Source organism: Triturus cristatus, chromosome 1_1, assembly GCF_964204655.1.
Source record: "Triturus cristatus chromosome 1_1, aTriCri1.1, whole genome shotgun sequence".
Classification (NCBI taxonomy): Eukaryota; Metazoa; Chordata; class Amphibia; order Caudata; family Salamandridae; genus Triturus; species Triturus cristatus.
This window is the reverse complement of record NC_140579.1, coordinates 281,538,520-281,554,801: the sequence shown is the minus strand read 5'-3', so window position 1 is coordinate 281,554,801 and position 16,282 is coordinate 281,538,520. Positions and strand designations below refer to the sequence as shown.

General features: G+C 47.0%; 1 protein-coding gene across 1 annotated transcript in view; it reads left to right on the top strand.

Moving 5' to 3' along the window:
- TMDD1 (transmembrane and death domain 1) overlaps nt 1–9,632 on the top strand; it is a 351,271-nt gene extending 341,639 nt beyond the window's left edge. The window contains exons 5-6 of the mRNA XM_085641018.1: nt 1,284–1,307; nt 9,301–9,632. Coding sequence (XP_085497144.1) covers nt 1,284–1,307; nt 9,301–9,632 — 356 coding nt within the window. The remainder of the gene's footprint in view (nt 1–1,283; nt 1,308–9,300) is intronic.
- Nucleotides 9,633–16,282: the final 6,650 nt, after the last annotated feature.

Genomic DNA, 16,282 nt, shown 5'->3' with positions numbered 1-16,282 from the left:
GCCCACGGGATTCAGGTGCAGAGTGGAAACACTCACGCGTAATGCGTAAAAGTCAATAGAATTACTAGCAGTTAGAAATTAACAGTTTAAGGACACTTCTGAAGCAGCTAGAGAGTCGAGACTCGGAAACTAGACCCTAGGATAGTCACTACCCTTGTGAGCACCGAAGTACCCAAGTTACCTAGCCCACGGGCTGCGGGTGCATAGGTGTGAACTTGCGTCGGGTTTCGTCGTGGACTTCTATGGATGCCTGAAGGAAAGTTGCTGACAGGCAGTCAGTGAAGAGTGTCCGGTGGATCCCAAGGCTGGGATCAAGAAAAGAGGAGACCTGCAAGCAGAAGGGACAGAGTCAAGGTCACTAGCCAGTGACCACGTGGAACCAGGAAGGAACCAGGCGATGTTGTGAAGATTGCAGGTGAAGGTGAAGCTTGTCGCTGCAGCCACGGGGACCAGGAAACGTCGAGGACGACCAGGACCAGGAGGCGAGCTGTCCCACGAAGGCTCTTGCTGTCGGCGGTGTCGAAGTTGAACTAGGACTCACCAAGCCTTGGCAAGCGGAACCCACGAAGAACGGAGGACTTGCTTCTGGTGCAGACCAGGAAGGTCTGGGGTGCTTCTCTTTTGCAAGGAAGCGGGAGCCAGCCTGGAGGAGCCAAACCAGCAGTGAAGATTTCAGGATGCGTCGTCACAGAGGCCACTAGCCAACGGGCAAGCAACCGGACAGGCGCGGCAAGCAGGAAAATGCAGAAGGGCCCCACGCAGGACTCGTGGAGGGTGGGGGGCTGATCTTCAGTGCAGATGGTGCTTGGGGTTGGGGCTTCTCAATCCCCGGTGCACAACTTCGAGGGTGCCTCAGAAGCTGCGCTGGAAGATACTAGCCACTTTTCCCAGGTAGCCGGTTCCACGTCTCTCGTCGCCTCCACGGATCTCAGCTCGGCTGTGGATGTGGATCAGGGTCGGAGAAGTCTGGAAGTCAAGGCTCTGGTCGGGCTCTGCAGTCGGTCCCTCGTAGAACTTCAGCAAAGCAAAGGGTAGTCTCTTGATGGTGCCTGTTTGCACAGGGTAGCCACTCCTTGGCCACAAGGGAGATTCTTCAGTCTTCTTCTTTCGTCGAATGTCGAAGGTCCAGAGTTTCTGTTCAAGTTGCAGGTTCAGGATAATCTAATCTCCTGGGGCCCAGCTACCACTCTTATACTAATCTGGGGGGCTGGGTTGCCTGCTAGGTCACGCCTTATGGGTGGGACCTGGGAGGGGGGTGGTTACACCCCCTTCCCTTTGTCCAGTTTCGCGCCAGGACTGGGGCTGGAGTGCCCCAGCACCGGTTTGAACTGGACTATGCATGGAGCACCTTGTGTGCCCCAGGCAGTGTCTCGTTTCTTTCAGCCCTCCCTGCCCTAAATACACTAAAGTCTGTCTGGGGGGGTGCTAGCACCTCCCCAAGCAGGAAACCTATTGTCCAAGCCTCCCTTGCCGGGATCACTCCCAGCAGCAGGAGGTCAGACTCGTGTCTGTGGCAGCAACATCCATTTTGTGATGCTGAGGCTTGGGTTAGAGTTAAACAGCAAAGTAGGATTTTAACATGTCTCTCCCTCTAGAAGGGAGGAATAATATCCTCATCACCAGAAATGGTATGGGGGTATTATTCCAAAGTGTTAGACACCTTACACGACATGTTTTGATAAAGCCAAACCATAGTTACCATAACCGTTTAAGATTATAAGGCACTTTAAGAGTATATGGTAGGCTATATCATAGAACAGCTATAAGGACATGGTTCCGAAAGCTGCAGACAGGCTCAGCTCATGCTAGAGCACCATCTCACATGTTACCAAGCACTCTGCCTCCATGATTGTTAAGGCCTGCCATAGGAGTGGCTGATAGGTACACAGGTGTCTATATATAAGGTAGATATAGGTATACTATATCTAAGCAAGGGGTGATTACACGACCTTGCCCCAGCTGAGTGATCAGCCAGTTGTGTCTGATTGGAAGGCCAGACCAGGGGTGGCATAATACATGCTGCAGCCCCTGGGAGGCCTAGGGTACCCCTATGCCCTGGGTACCTAGGGTACGCTGTACAGGGTCCAATAAGATGATCCTTACCAATTGTTTATGTACCTAGGGTACATGGAGTCCATTTTAAAGAGAGAGCAGACAGCCTGAGACCCTGAATGGCAGGATCTCAGGCCAACTAAGTCGAAAAACCAGCTAGACACTAGGCAAAAAGTTGGCGGTAACCATAGTCAGATATCCACCTTCCTACACAACCCCCCCCCCCCAAACGAAGGGAGATAAGGCTGTCCTTGACCAGGTAAGCCTATATTGCCTAAGTGGCCATATAAGGAAGAACCAGCACTGGCATGGTTACCCCCTGTCTCATGGTCCACTAAGCAATCCCTCATCCCAAAGGTATCATAGGGTCTCCACCATAGGGCATCTCTACCTTTGGTGTGTCTTTGCAAAGTAAAAGGCTGGTGTTGAGATGGAGTACTGAAGTGAGTGTCCTCAAAGTGAGGCCTCAGCTTCCTCCAATCATCCTCCACCATGGATGCCTTTCTTTCTTTCACTGAGTTGCACTGTGCTCTCAGGGTCAGCCTCTGGCTACCTAAAGCTGGAGGCTGGGTCCCTTTTGTGGGCTTACTGGAGGGACAGGTCAGGTTTGGGGCCCTAAGGTCCCATGTTTGCCTGTGCCCAACAGAATCCCTCTGGGGAGGTCCCTAACTACCTGTAAAGGGGATCCCCCAGGAATGTTTTTACCCATCACCTGGCTAGGGCTACTAGCCAGGCAATCCTCATTCTTTTGATGGGGGGGTTCTGGTGGACAGGGGCCCTCTTGGGGTCCACTGGCCTCCCTGACCTCTGCAGCCCTGGGCTGACTGAGGCAGGGTAGAGAGCGGCAGGCTACCTGCACCAGACTGGGTCCCACCTTGGAAGGGGCCACTGACATCAGAGGCTCTGCCAGGCCAGGCCTGGCTACCTCTGGGGCAGTTTCTTCACAAGGGGTGAGGTCAGATCCCTGAGGAGGCTGACCTTTTCCTAATGTCTGGGGAGATAGAGACTTTTCTTCCTCCCCACTACTCTCTGTTTGTGTGGAGTGATCCATAGTTTCAGGCTTCACTACACCTATGTCAGTCTGAGTATGGGCTGAGACCATTACAGCCTTGCCAACCTTTTCAGGGAGGCACTCAGTTTGGGTTTGAGCTGTGACTGTCACAGCCCTGCCAATCTCTACAGGGAAGTCTGTCTTTGCCTGGGCTGTGGCTACCACTGCCCTTCCAACCTTTTCAGGGAGGAAATCTACTTGACAGGGGTTGTGGCTGGCACAACCCCACTACCCTTTTTTGAAAGGCCTACCATTTTGGAATGGGTGTCTTGTTCAACTCCAGCCCAAGCTGAGAGTTCTAAGTCATTCCCCAGTAAGCAGTCCACAGGCAAGGTTGGAGACACTGCCACCCTTTTAGGGCCAGTGACACCTCCCCAGCTGAGACATACCTCTGCCATGGGATGACTGTTCTGTTTGCCATCAATGTTAGTTACCTGGTATGAGAAACCAGGCAAAAGCTGCTCAGAGGGAACTAGCCTATGGGCCACCATAGTGATGCTAGCTCCAGTGTCTCTGTAGGCCTCAGCTTTTCTACCATTGATGTAGGGCTCCTGTCTGTACCTACCCAAAGTGTTGGGACAGGCAGTGAAGTTGGCAAACCCCATGCCACCATCACAGACAAGAGTAGCTGCTGTAGGGGAATTGGCTAAGCCAGGGCCCCCCTGTGTTCCCCAAGAAAACCCAACCAAATTTTTGGGGGCACTCCCACCACCTGGGGGATTACTGCTGACAGTAATAGGCGGTGTGACAGGAGTAGTTGGAGGAACAGTTTTGTTTTTAGCCTTTGGGCAACTGCTGACAGTTTTCCAATGCCCAGGAGTTTTACACTCATGGCAGTAAGGCTTTTTAACTGTGGTAGAGGAGGGAGCTTTGGACCCACCACCCTGTGTGGAGTTTTGGGGCCCTTAGGAAGATTTTTCTTTTGCTTTATCCCCACCCTTCTCTTGAGGCTTGGTGGTATCTTTCTTTTGGTCACCACCCTGATTTTTAGGCCTAATCCTGTTCCTGACCCATTTATCTGCCCTCTTTCCTAATTCTTGGGCAGAGGTCAAATCTGAGTCTACCAGGTGTTGATGGAGAAGCTGGTTCTGACAATTACTAAGGATCTGCTCCCTCATAATCAAGTTGTACAATCCTGTATAGTCCTGCACCTTGCTGCCAGTTAACCAACCTTCCAAAGCCTTAGTGGCACAATCCACAAAATCAGACCAGTCCTGTGTCTGTGTCTTCTGGTTTCTCTGAACAACAACCTATATTGCTCAGTGGTTAAGCCAAACCCATCTATCAGAGCACTCTTCGGGACTTTGTAATTGTTAGCATCCTCATCACTGACTGTGAGGAGCTTGTCTCTACCTTTGTCAGAAAAGGAGAGCCACAAGATAGCTGCCCACTGACTCTGGGGTACCTGCTGTACTTTGCAGGCCCTCTCCAAAGCAGTCATCCACTTGTGGATGTCATCCCCATTCTGATATGGGGGGACTATCTTGCTTAGGTTTCTATGGTCATAAGACCTATCTCTATCCTTAGGGTATTGCTGCCACCAGTGGGTTCTGACCCACTTAACTTTTGCTCTCTAGCCAGAGCAAGCTTCTCCTTGGCAAGGGCAAGTTCTTCCCTCTGAATCCTCAGATTAGCTTCCCTCATTCTGGCTTCATGCTCCTTTCTCTCAGGGGAAGTCATTCCCCTGTGAGAGGAAGCATTAGAGATGCTAGAGACATGGGAGTGGATGGATTCCCTTGAAGGGGATCTGTCTCTCCTGCTTCTCTGGGTAAGCCCACTTGGGGGTCTGTATGGGGGGACCCCATGCAAACTCCCATGTAAGCTTAGGTTAGCCTGGCTAAGTCTTCCTACTTGGCCCTGGCTGTCTACCTCTTCATCTGAAGTCCCATCTGACTCATCTGTGGTGGGTAGACCCTTATCTACAGCTATGGCACCATACTTGGCAGCTCTTTCAGCATCATAGGCCTCCAGAAGCTCCACTAGCTGTCTAAGGGTAGGGTTGGAACCCTGTTTTAATCTCCTGGAGGTACACAGTTGTCTCATCTCCTGGAAAGTGAATGCATCATATCTAGAGGGAGTCTGTCCAGGATTCTCCTTTCCTGAGGGAGTATCAGTGTGATCTCTATTCAGGGACATGATTCTAGTGAGGGTGTGGTGTGTGCACCTACCTACACTAGTTGTTTCTACTAAACCTCTCTGGTAGTTGTAGTCAGGGTGTGTTACTCCCTTCAACCTACAACCACTAAGTCCAGTAGGATTTAAGTATTATAATCTATGTTATATGTACCTAAACAATATCTGTGTGATCTTTCAATTTAGTATCTCAAGATTACAATGGTATTACAACAGCAAGCTCAGATCCCAACCGCTGCTCACCAATGTGAGAAGTTGGCCTGATGTATGAGTCACTAGTTCTAGTGTACACCTTATATCAGTCCAAACAACCCTTATGGTGATTGGTTGTAAAGTCAACCTTATAGACCAGCTATCCTAGTGGTAGCATGGACAAGAGCAGTCTTAGGCTAAACTCTGAATGGCATGTGAAGCCAGCTGTGATACCATATGTAATCCCTTGAATGCCAAATGATATATATATAAAATAAAGTGTATTTATTCTAGTCAAACCCTCAGCACTCTTTATGAGATTAGAGGTAAGTACAACACAGTCTTATTTAAGAATACATTAAGTCACACAGGTAAGTAATACAGTTAGGCCCTAGGGGCCACGCAAACCATATACTAAAGAAGTGGTATAAGGACCACTGTCACGAAAATAGATAGGCCTAGGCCTAGGGAATCGCTGGGGCTACACTACACTAGCAACAGGTAGGAAGTGGGAGGCCCACGGGATTCAGGTGCAGAGTGGAAACACTCACGCGTAATGTGTAAAAGTCGATAGAATTACTAGCAGTTAGAAATTAAGGACACTTCTGAAGCAGCTAGAGAGTCGAGACTCGGAAACTAGACCCTAGGATAGTCACTACCCTTGTGAGCACCGAAGTACCCAAGTTACCTAGCCCACGGGCTGCGGATGCATAGGTGTGAACTTGCGTCGGGGTTCGTCGTGGACTTCTATGGATGCCTGAAGGAAAGTTGCTGACAGGCAGTCAGTGAAGAGTGTCCGGTGGATCCCAAGGCTGGGATCAAGAAGAGAGGAGACCTGCAAGCAGAAGGGACAGAGTCAAGGTCACTAGCCAGTGACCACGTGGAACCAGGAAGGAACCAGGTGATGTCGTGAAGATTGCAGGTGAAGGTGAAGCTTGTCGCTGCAGCCACGGGGACCAGGAAACGTCGAGGACGACCAGGACCAGGAGGCGAGCTGTCCCACGAAGGCTCTTGCTGTCGGCGGTGTCGAAGTTGAACTAGGACTCACCAAGCCTTGGCAAGCGGAACCCACGAAGAACGGAGGACTTGCTTCTGGTGCAGACCAGGAAGGTCTGGGGTGCTTCTCTTTTGCAAGGAAGCGGGAGCCAGCCTGGAGGAGCCAAACCAGCAGTGAAGATTTCAGGATGCGTCGTCACAGAGGCCACTAGCCAACGGGCAAGCAACCGGACAGGCGCGGCAAGCAGGAAAATGCAGAAGGGCCCCACGCAGGACTCGTGGAGGGTGGGGGGCTGATCTTCAGTGCAGATGGTGCTTGGGGTTGGGGCTTCTCAATCCCCGGTGCACAACTTCGAGGGTGCCTCAGAAGCTGCGCTGGAAGATACTAGCCACTTTTCCCAGGTAGCCGGTTCCACGTCTCTCGTCGCCTCCACGGATCTCAGCTCGGCTGTGGATGTGGATCAGGGTCGGAGAAGTCTGGAAGTCAAGGCTCTGGTCGGGCTCTGCAGTCGGTCCCTCGTAGAACTTCAGCAAAGCAAAGGGTAGTCTCTTGATGGTGCCTGTTTGCACAGGGTAGCCACTCCTTGGCCACAAGGGAGATTCTTCAGTCTTCTTCTTTCGTCGAATGTCGAAGGTCCAGAGTTTCTGTTCAAGTTGCAGGTTCAGGATAATCTAATCTCCTGGGGCCCAGCTACCACTCTTATACTAATCTGGGGGGCTGGGTTGCCTGCTAGGTCACGCCTTATGGGTGGGACCTGGGAGGGGGGTGGTTACACCCCCTTCCCTTTGTCCAGTTTCGCGCCAGGACTGGGGCTGGAGTGCCCCAGCACCGGTTTGAACTGGACTATGCATGGAGCACCTTGTGTGCCCCAGGCAGTGTCTCGTTTCTTTCAGCCCTCCCTGCCCTAAATACACTAAAGTCTGTCTGGGGGGGTGCTAGCACCTCCCCAAGCAGGAAACCTATTGTCCAAGCCTCCCTTGCCGGGATCACTCCCAGCAGCAGGAGGTCAGACTCGTGTCTGTGGCAGCAACATCCATTTTGTGATGCTGAGGCTTGGGTTAGAGTTAAACAGCAAAGTAGGATTTTAACATGTCTCTCCCTCTAGAAGGGAGGAATAATATCCTCATCACCAGAAATGGTATGGGGGTATTATTCCAAAGTGTTAGACACCTTACACGACATGTTTTGATAAAGCCAAACCATAGTTACCATAACCGTTTAAGATTATAAGGCACTTTAAGAGTATATGGTAGGCTATATCATAGAACAGCTATAAGGACATGGTTCCGAAAGCTGCAGACAGGCTCAGCTCATGCTAGAGCACCATCTCACATGTTACCAAGCACTCTGACTCCAGGATTGTTAAGGCCTGCCATAGGAGTGGCTGATAGGTACACAGGTGTCTATATATAAGGTAGATATAGGTATACTATATCTAAGCAAGGGGTGATTACACGACCTTGCCCCAGCTGAGTGATCAGCCAGTTGTGTCTGATTGGAAGGCCAGACCAGGGGTGGCATAATACATGCTGCAGCCCCTGGGAGGCCTAGGGTACACCTATGCCCTGGGTACCTAGGGTACACTGTACAGGGTCCAATACGGTGATCCTTACCAATTGTTTATGTACCTAGGGTACATGGAGTCCATTTTAAAGAGAGAGCAGACAGCCTGAGACCCTGAATGGCAGGATCTCAGGCCAACTAAGTCGAAAAACCAGCTAGACACTAGGCAAAAAGTTGGGGGTAACCATAGTCAGATATCCACCTTCCTACACAAGTGAATAAACTGCAGTTTTCCTAGTAAGACCAATGAGTTGATAGGAATTTACTAATTACAGAGGGAGTTGAGGTTTACTCTTCCCCCTTCAGGGACCACTGTTTTTAGCTAAAAAAGCTTAAAGCACCATTTGCGGCAATCTGATGGGGACTGGGTCAAAGTCAAAGTTTTAGAATGACCGCAGTGGAGTGCAGGTCAGATAGGGTGAGGGCTAGATCCTAGTCAAAACTTTACCTCCAGACTTAGGGCCTGATTATGAGTTTGGAAGTCCGATGCACCGTCAACCACATGGTGGCAGTGTGGTAACAACTGCACCAGTGATCTGACTGTCGTATTACGATTACAGTCGTTGGAACAGCATATGACTTCTGCAAATGCCAGGGATCCGTGATCCCTGGAGGTGGCGCTGCGGTCAGAGGCTTGTAATACGCTGGTGGTGCCCTTGTGGCCCGCCAAGCATATTACAAGTTTCTTTATCGCCACACTTTTCTTGGCAGTGAGCCCACCATGAAAAGTGTGGCAGTGAGGAAACAAAGGGAGCACTACAGGCCCCCCTGTTGCCTCAAGGCCTGGGGATGCATGCAGATTGGCACATGGCATTCCTCCATTTGTGCATGCACCCCCTGTTAAAGCACAGCATGGACTTTATAGTCCATGCCATGCTGGAACCTGCTGAGGCGATCCCACAGCGCCGCCTTTCAAAGGCTCTCCTATGAGCATTTGGAAAGGCAGAGCCGTGGGCCAGGTGCTGCAAGACTACCCACCCGGATAACAACTTGTAATCTGGCGGGTGATCGGCAGTGGAGTTGGTGGTGTGGGAGCTGGACGGTGGCGTGCCATATGTATTTCATTTAATATGTATCATTTTGTGAACATTATATGTATTTTTCTAAAACAATCGAAAATTGCACATACCGCTATTTTAGATACAGATATTTTTATTTTTTATTTTTATATTCAACAATAAAGGTGAGCAACATGGTGCAATAATAAAGAATAATTCACAGTGTAAGTCTGAGGAAGGCTGAACAAACAATCTGCAGCACTGCAAAACAATTACGATACATGGCAGTTTCGCTCATCTCTTTCTCTTTCCAGTGACCGACGACAACTGGGAAGACTGGGAGCTGAACATTGAAGCTGAGGAGCTTCCACCGTATGGTAGGAGCATGTCAGGGTGGTGCAGACCAGTGATTCAAGGAATTGTAATTGGATTTCTGGGTTCAGGTCTGGTGGCAGTTGTGGTGGCATCCTTCACCCTCTGGCTCTCAAACCAGGACTGTATTCAAATCATGCACACCCAACAGGTCAACAGGTTCAATGACTCCAAGAACACGCTCATCTCTAGCTCATCGGAGGACAGCGATGATGATGATGACGATGACAGTGATAATAATGGTGAGCTCTGGCAGTCAAAGATTGAACTTTAAGCTCACTTTGCGAAGATGACTGATGGCATTAGCAAAACATCAGTCCAACTAAAGAAATACATCCTGCATAGATTTTCAATATCAGCAGGTGAATCGTCTTACTCCATGTTAAGACTGACAGCAGACATTGTGCCACAAGCGTGTATTCATTTTGCTTTAATACTGTTACTGTAAAACATTCTCGCCATTTAAAGGTCCATATTTAAGTCATTCAATTAATAAAATCTAATTTACAGAAGATAACACACAATTACAGTGAAAATTGTGTTCAGGGAAAGCAAGTAGAAACAAGTTGGACTTGCAGAGCCGGCCTTAGCACTGTAGTACTGAAGTCTTAAGGGATACCAGTTCGATTGGAAGGGATGTGTTTAACCTAAGAGGCCACACTTCACAAGACATGACTGAGAAAAATGATGTGGAATGTTAATGTGGAAAACAGGCAGTTCCCTCCCAGAGAATCTGAGGGGATATTGACTAATCTGAAGGCTGGTCAAATAGTTTGTCATTTCATGCTATAGATAACAACAACAGTATATGTTACTTTATGCTTAGTTATCATATTCTATGTGCACGTTATATTGGCAGGTCTTATCATGTTAAGTTTTTATGTTATGTAAAGTTATGGTAATTTATGTTATATTATGCAATGTATTGTGTTCAAGAAAAATTGTAAATTAGCCCCAACTGTTTTTCAAAGTTGCTGTTCTTTGCACTTTATCAAGTGCATGCCACCGCCTGCTCCCACACTGCCAAAGAAGTCCGCCTGCCTGATTACAAGTTGCAATCCGGACGGGCGGTCCTGCGGCAGTGGGCCCATGGTGCTGCATTTCAAAGGCTCATAGGAGAGCCTTAAAAAGGCAGCGCCATGGGCCCCCCGCCATATGGGTACCCTCCTATGACAAGAACTACAAATATTGCATTACCAGACCTTTTGCCACTGATATTGCTCGTATTCTGTGGGTGGACTGCATGTCAAAAATTGCCATCAGTATTTGAGATAAACTAAACACATTAATCAAGTAGTAGTCATTCACAGGTATATATCACTGATTATACCTATTATCTCAGTCTCAAGGTTATTTTCATTGTTTCAATTACAATCAACGTCACAGTTAGAAAATTGACAAAATGAAAGGCCACTCTTTTGAAGTGCAAATTCAGTGCATTATACTTAAATCTATAAAGTGCAGCCAGTGCAGTGCTCTTTATGGTGTGGTGTTTATACATTGCCATAAGATCACACAGTAATCATCTGTTGTTCCTTCAATTTCAAGTTGAGACAAACAAAATCACATGATCTACTTCAAGTCAAATTAGTCTTGTTTTTCACTGTACCTAATGCACCAATTTTGCATCACTTGTGTGTCACGTATGAGCACCAAGCATGTTTCTTCTCCTCACACACTGTTCAATATTGATTGTTCTCTAATTATTCAGTAAACCAGCTTTGACTGCTACTCTGCTTAATTTGTTTTTACCAATTTCAGATTAGGGGCTACTGTTGTGTAAAAAGGGGAAACAACCTTTACAACGCGGTCATCACATCACACTAACTTTACATAGCAGTCATTAAATCGCAACATCCTTTACATCGCATGTCATTAAAACGAAGCCATTACATCGCATGTCACTACAACGCATGTCATTACAACGCATGTCACTACAACGCAGGCATTACATCACAAGTCATTACAATACATACCATTACAACGCATAGTACCCTTACACTATCCAACACTTACCCTACTGTTGCACTCACTGGAGTTAGAATAGTAATTTGTACCCCTACACTAGCCAACACTTACCCTACTGTTGCACCTACTGGAGTTAGAATAGTAATTATTACCACTATACTATCCAACACTTACCTTAAATGCGATGTAATGGTATGCGTTGTAAAGGTATAATGCGATGAAATGGAATGCGTTGTAAAGGTAGTGTCTGAAAATGCTATGTAATGGCATGCGATGTAAAAGAATGCGTTGTAAAGGATGTTGCAATGTAAAAAGTGCGCTGTAAAGGCATGCGTTGTAAATGTATGTGTTGTAACGTCATACATTCGTAAAAAAAAATGTAAACAAAGCCAATAACCTTATGATGGAAGCATTTGGTATAATCAAGTCAAAATAATCTTTATTTCGGTCGTGGACCATAAAAGATATCAATCATAAAAACATACATCGTAAAAAATAGATAATTACAATTCATAAAAAATGTATTTCATTGTAAATTACATTGATTCACAAAGCATTTGGTATAATCAGTGTTATTATCTACTGGCGGTCGCCAGTAGATAGTTATAGTTAGGACCGTGTTTCCATAGGAAATCCGCAACATTCTATTTGGAATAACTTTGGTGCCGGTTGACGAATCCTCGCGAAATTTTCTAAATAGGTGGGGTGCTCCGCTCCGCTCCTACCCTGAAAGTCTCGGGGGGATTCGTCAAGCGGGGACTGAGAAAAAAGGGGGGTCCCAAAACGCGTTTTCCCCGTGCAATTTTCCATAGGGACCTTTAGTCCAAGGTACAGCCCGAACGGCTGAACAGAATTACTTGAAATTTGGCAGAGAGGTAGTCCTCAGCTCAGGGAAGTGCCTTTTGCAGGTCTGGTGTCAATCTGTTCAGTAGTTCCTGAGAAAATCAAAAGTAAAATCATATATATATGTGGGCGGAGCCTAACCACACATCTCATCCTGAGATCTGATTGGCTGTCAGTACTTCATCCAAGAAGTGTTGGCAGCCATCTTGGGACCAATATACATGATAGCACCTCATTAAAAAGCATTGCAGTTAATAGAAGGTTTTAAGACTTTAGTTACATTATAAATCATTTGTTGATGGTACCATACTCATTTTAGGAATTGTGGTATGTTCTAAGGTGATTTCACCATGTGAAAAAGCCTGCTGGGATATCACGATTGAGAAAAAAATATTTTCTCATGCTTTTCCCACAGAGGTTTGGAAGGTGATCTATAAGCTAACCTGAGAGCTTATTTTCTGTAAATTCACATTATCTTTCTCAGTCATGTGAGAATGAAGTCTGACATTCTCAGTAAAACATGTACATCCAACAAGGGCAGAGACTGTCAGTTGATTCCTTTGTGTTCTACTGCAGCTTACCAGAGTGTTCCAAAGAACAACTAGAGCGCTAACAGTCCTACTTATGATAAACGTATGGCACACCTGAAGCCATCTTGCTTGGATTAAAGTGGTAACTCTTAAAACATTTAATTTAAAAAGGAACAAAATGAGGGGGTTCATTTTTCCATAACAAGTATGATTAGTGCTGCAGAAAGAAAAACTAGGGCACATTTTGACTTCTGAAATCCTATTTTATTTCATTAAAAAATTCTGACATGCAGACTGAAACATGCACTTTCAATACCAGCAGCAGTTTTCCCTGGTGAGTAGTAGCTTTACTACAGTGATCTAATGAGCAAAAAGAGTGCTAACATTCTGAATTTATGGCAAATGTGTGACACATCTGAATGCCTTCTTGATGGAATCAAAGTAAAAAACTGAAAGTATTTCCTACTGAGGAGACTGCAGTAAATGAGGAAATTAGGAAACTTCATAACAAATAAGTCTCCCAAGATGGCCACCAGAGACAAAAGAGCCCAAATGTAGCCCAAATATCACCCAGATGTAGCCCAAGTATAGCCCAATGACAGAATGTCCCAGAGTGTTCTTAAAAACAACTAGAGCGCTTACTGTCTTCATTATGACAAAAGTATGGCACACCTGAAGCCATCTTGATTGGAATAAACTGGTAACACTTAAACCATTTAATTTAAAAAGGAACACAATGAGGGGCTTCATTTTGCCATAGAAATTATGATTAATGCTGAAGAAAGAAAATGAGGGCACATTTTGAGTGACTTCTCAAATCCTCTTCTATTTCATTAAAAAATTCTGACATGCAGACTGAAACATGCACTTTTAAAACCAGGAGCAGACTTCCATGGTGAACAGTAGTTTTACTACAGTGATCTAATGAGCAACTAGAGTGCTAACTTTCAGAATTTATGGCAAATGTGTGACATATCTGAATACCTTCATGATGGAATCAAAGTAAAAAACTGAAAGCATTTCCTACTGAGGAGACTGCAGTACATGAGGAAATTAGGAAACTTCATAACAAATAAATCTCCCAAGATGGCCACCGGAGACAAAAGAGCCCAAATGTAGCCCAAAATCACCCAGATGTAGCCCAAATATAGCCCAATAACAGAAGTGTGCAAAACACTTATTATTTTGTGTTTTTGCAGTGTTATATAGTGCAGACTTGTCAGGTATTGGAGTGCTTTACATGAGCATTGGTCACATCACACAAGAACAAATTCATTTTGGTTGTAGACATGGGGAGACTAAGTGATTTGACCAGAATCACAGAATGTCGAGCTGAAGCAGAAACTCCAACCTGGTTCCCCAGTTGCAAAGTCTGCAGTTCTGGAAGCAACACCACATCCACTCCCCTAAGTGCAACATTTAATCAAGTGGTCAACTGGATAAAAAAAATAAAGATAACAAATAATTGAAAAGTGCTTTGTCGCTATTTGAAAACTCAGAAAATATGTCCTTATTTTAGTCTTTTAGAGCACTAACCATAATTTTGATGCCAATAAGACCCTCTCATATATGTAATTTCTAAAGGAAATGCTCTAGGTATTACAGTTTTGATTACATCAAGATGGCGTCAGTCGTTCCACACTTTTGTAATAAATATAGAATGTTAGCAATCTAGTTGTTCATTAGGATACTGTTGAGAGGCAGAGGCCAGGGGCACGGACTCTGAAAATTGAAGGCAGGTAGGAGGGTGCAAAGGCAACAATTTAACCACACTGAGCAGGCAGGAAGGGCCATGGCAGCACAACAGACTGGAGGGCAGTGGAAAGGGGGGCGGGGGCAACAAACCAACAATACAAGACTTGCAAGAGAGGCTGTGGCAATGTAATAGACCATTGTGGGCAGAAGGAAGAGGCAATGGTAGTACAACCATACATGCCAACAGACCCGATTCAGCCAGGAAACGTCCAATGTTTTTAAGCTCAAATGGGCTTTATTTGATCTGTCTCCTGTCTACAATCTCCTCTTTTTCAATGTAACTCAAAGGGGAAAATCAATACCCCAGTTTTTTTTCAAAATCTCCCTCTTATCAAGTTCAAAATGTTCGCAAGTATGGTACATTGGATCATGGAAGGAAATGGGGTAGGGACATGGACTTGGATAACAGAGGACAGGAGGGACATGGAGAGGTGCACCAAACTGACCCTGCAAGGCAGGCATCAGGGTTTGCAGCAGCACAATACACCACACAGGGCATGCGGGACGGGAGTGCAGCACAACAATCCATAGAAAGCAAGAGGGAGGGGACAGGACCATGCACATGGACAACAGAGAACAGAGGGGCAAGAGGCAATGGTAGCTAGCTGACCATAATGGACAGACAGGAGAGAAAGCTGCAGCATAACAGACCATAAAGGGCAGGAGGGACGGATCAGGGGCATTACAATGGAACAGACAAGCCAGGAGGGAGGGAGTAGGGGTCTGCACATGTAAACAGAGGGCTGGGGGCAAGGGGGCAGGGCAGGAGCAGCAAGATAGCCATGGAGGTCAGGCAGGATGGGCACCAGAAGCAAGACACACCATGAAGAGCAACAGTGAGACTGTGATGGCATACACACAGACCATGGAGGGAAGGTGGGAGGGGGTCAGGGGTAGCTAACTGACCACACAGGGAAGGTGGGAGGGACCATGGCAGCTCAGAAGACCATGCATGGCAAGTGGGAGGGTTAGTGGCAGCACAATGGCTATGATGGGCAAGAAGGAGGGTGCAGGGGCATGCACAAAGGACGATGGAGGATAGAAGGGAGGGTCAGGACCTGTGCACAGACAAGAAAGTTCAGGGGAAGGGGCCTCACAACAGACCGCACGGGGCAGGCAGGAGGAGCAGTTGCAGCACAACAGACCAGGGAGGGCAGAAGGGTGTGGCAGTACAATGGACCATGTAGGACAGGAGGAAGAGGATAGGGGCATGGCATGTGGACAGGCAGGGTGGAGGTGGCAGGGACAGGTTACAGTCATCTGACAATGCTAGGCAGGTGGGAGGGGAGTGGCAGCTCAACAGAACACTCAGAGTAGATAGGAGTGGCAGGTCCATGGAACATGGTGGGCAAAAAGGATGGAGCAGGGGCATGCACAAAGACATCGGAGGGCAGGGGGAAGGAGAATAGGGGCAGCAAGCTAAGCACAGAGTTTAAGCAGGAGGTCAATGATGGGGCATAGAATTGGGCAATGGAGGGCAGGAGGAGGGGACTGGTACATCATACTAAATTGAGGGCAGTGGCAGCACATCAGACCATGCATGGCAGGAGGGAGGAGGCTAGTCCATGGATTCACACAACAGAGGATAGGGAGGAGGGGGATGGGGCAGCAAGCTAACTGTTCAGGGAAGGCGGGTATTAAGAACTTTATTGTTTTTAAAACGTGTGTCTGTGCGAACTACTTAAAATAGGAACAAGTATGCAGCATAATCTCACTTTTATTCAGGAAGAAGAGGACGTTTGTGACTGTGACTCCGGGCTCACTTGGCAGAAACACCCCCTGACCCTCCACCCCCTATCGCAAAATGTAATGCCCGTGAAAAGGGTAG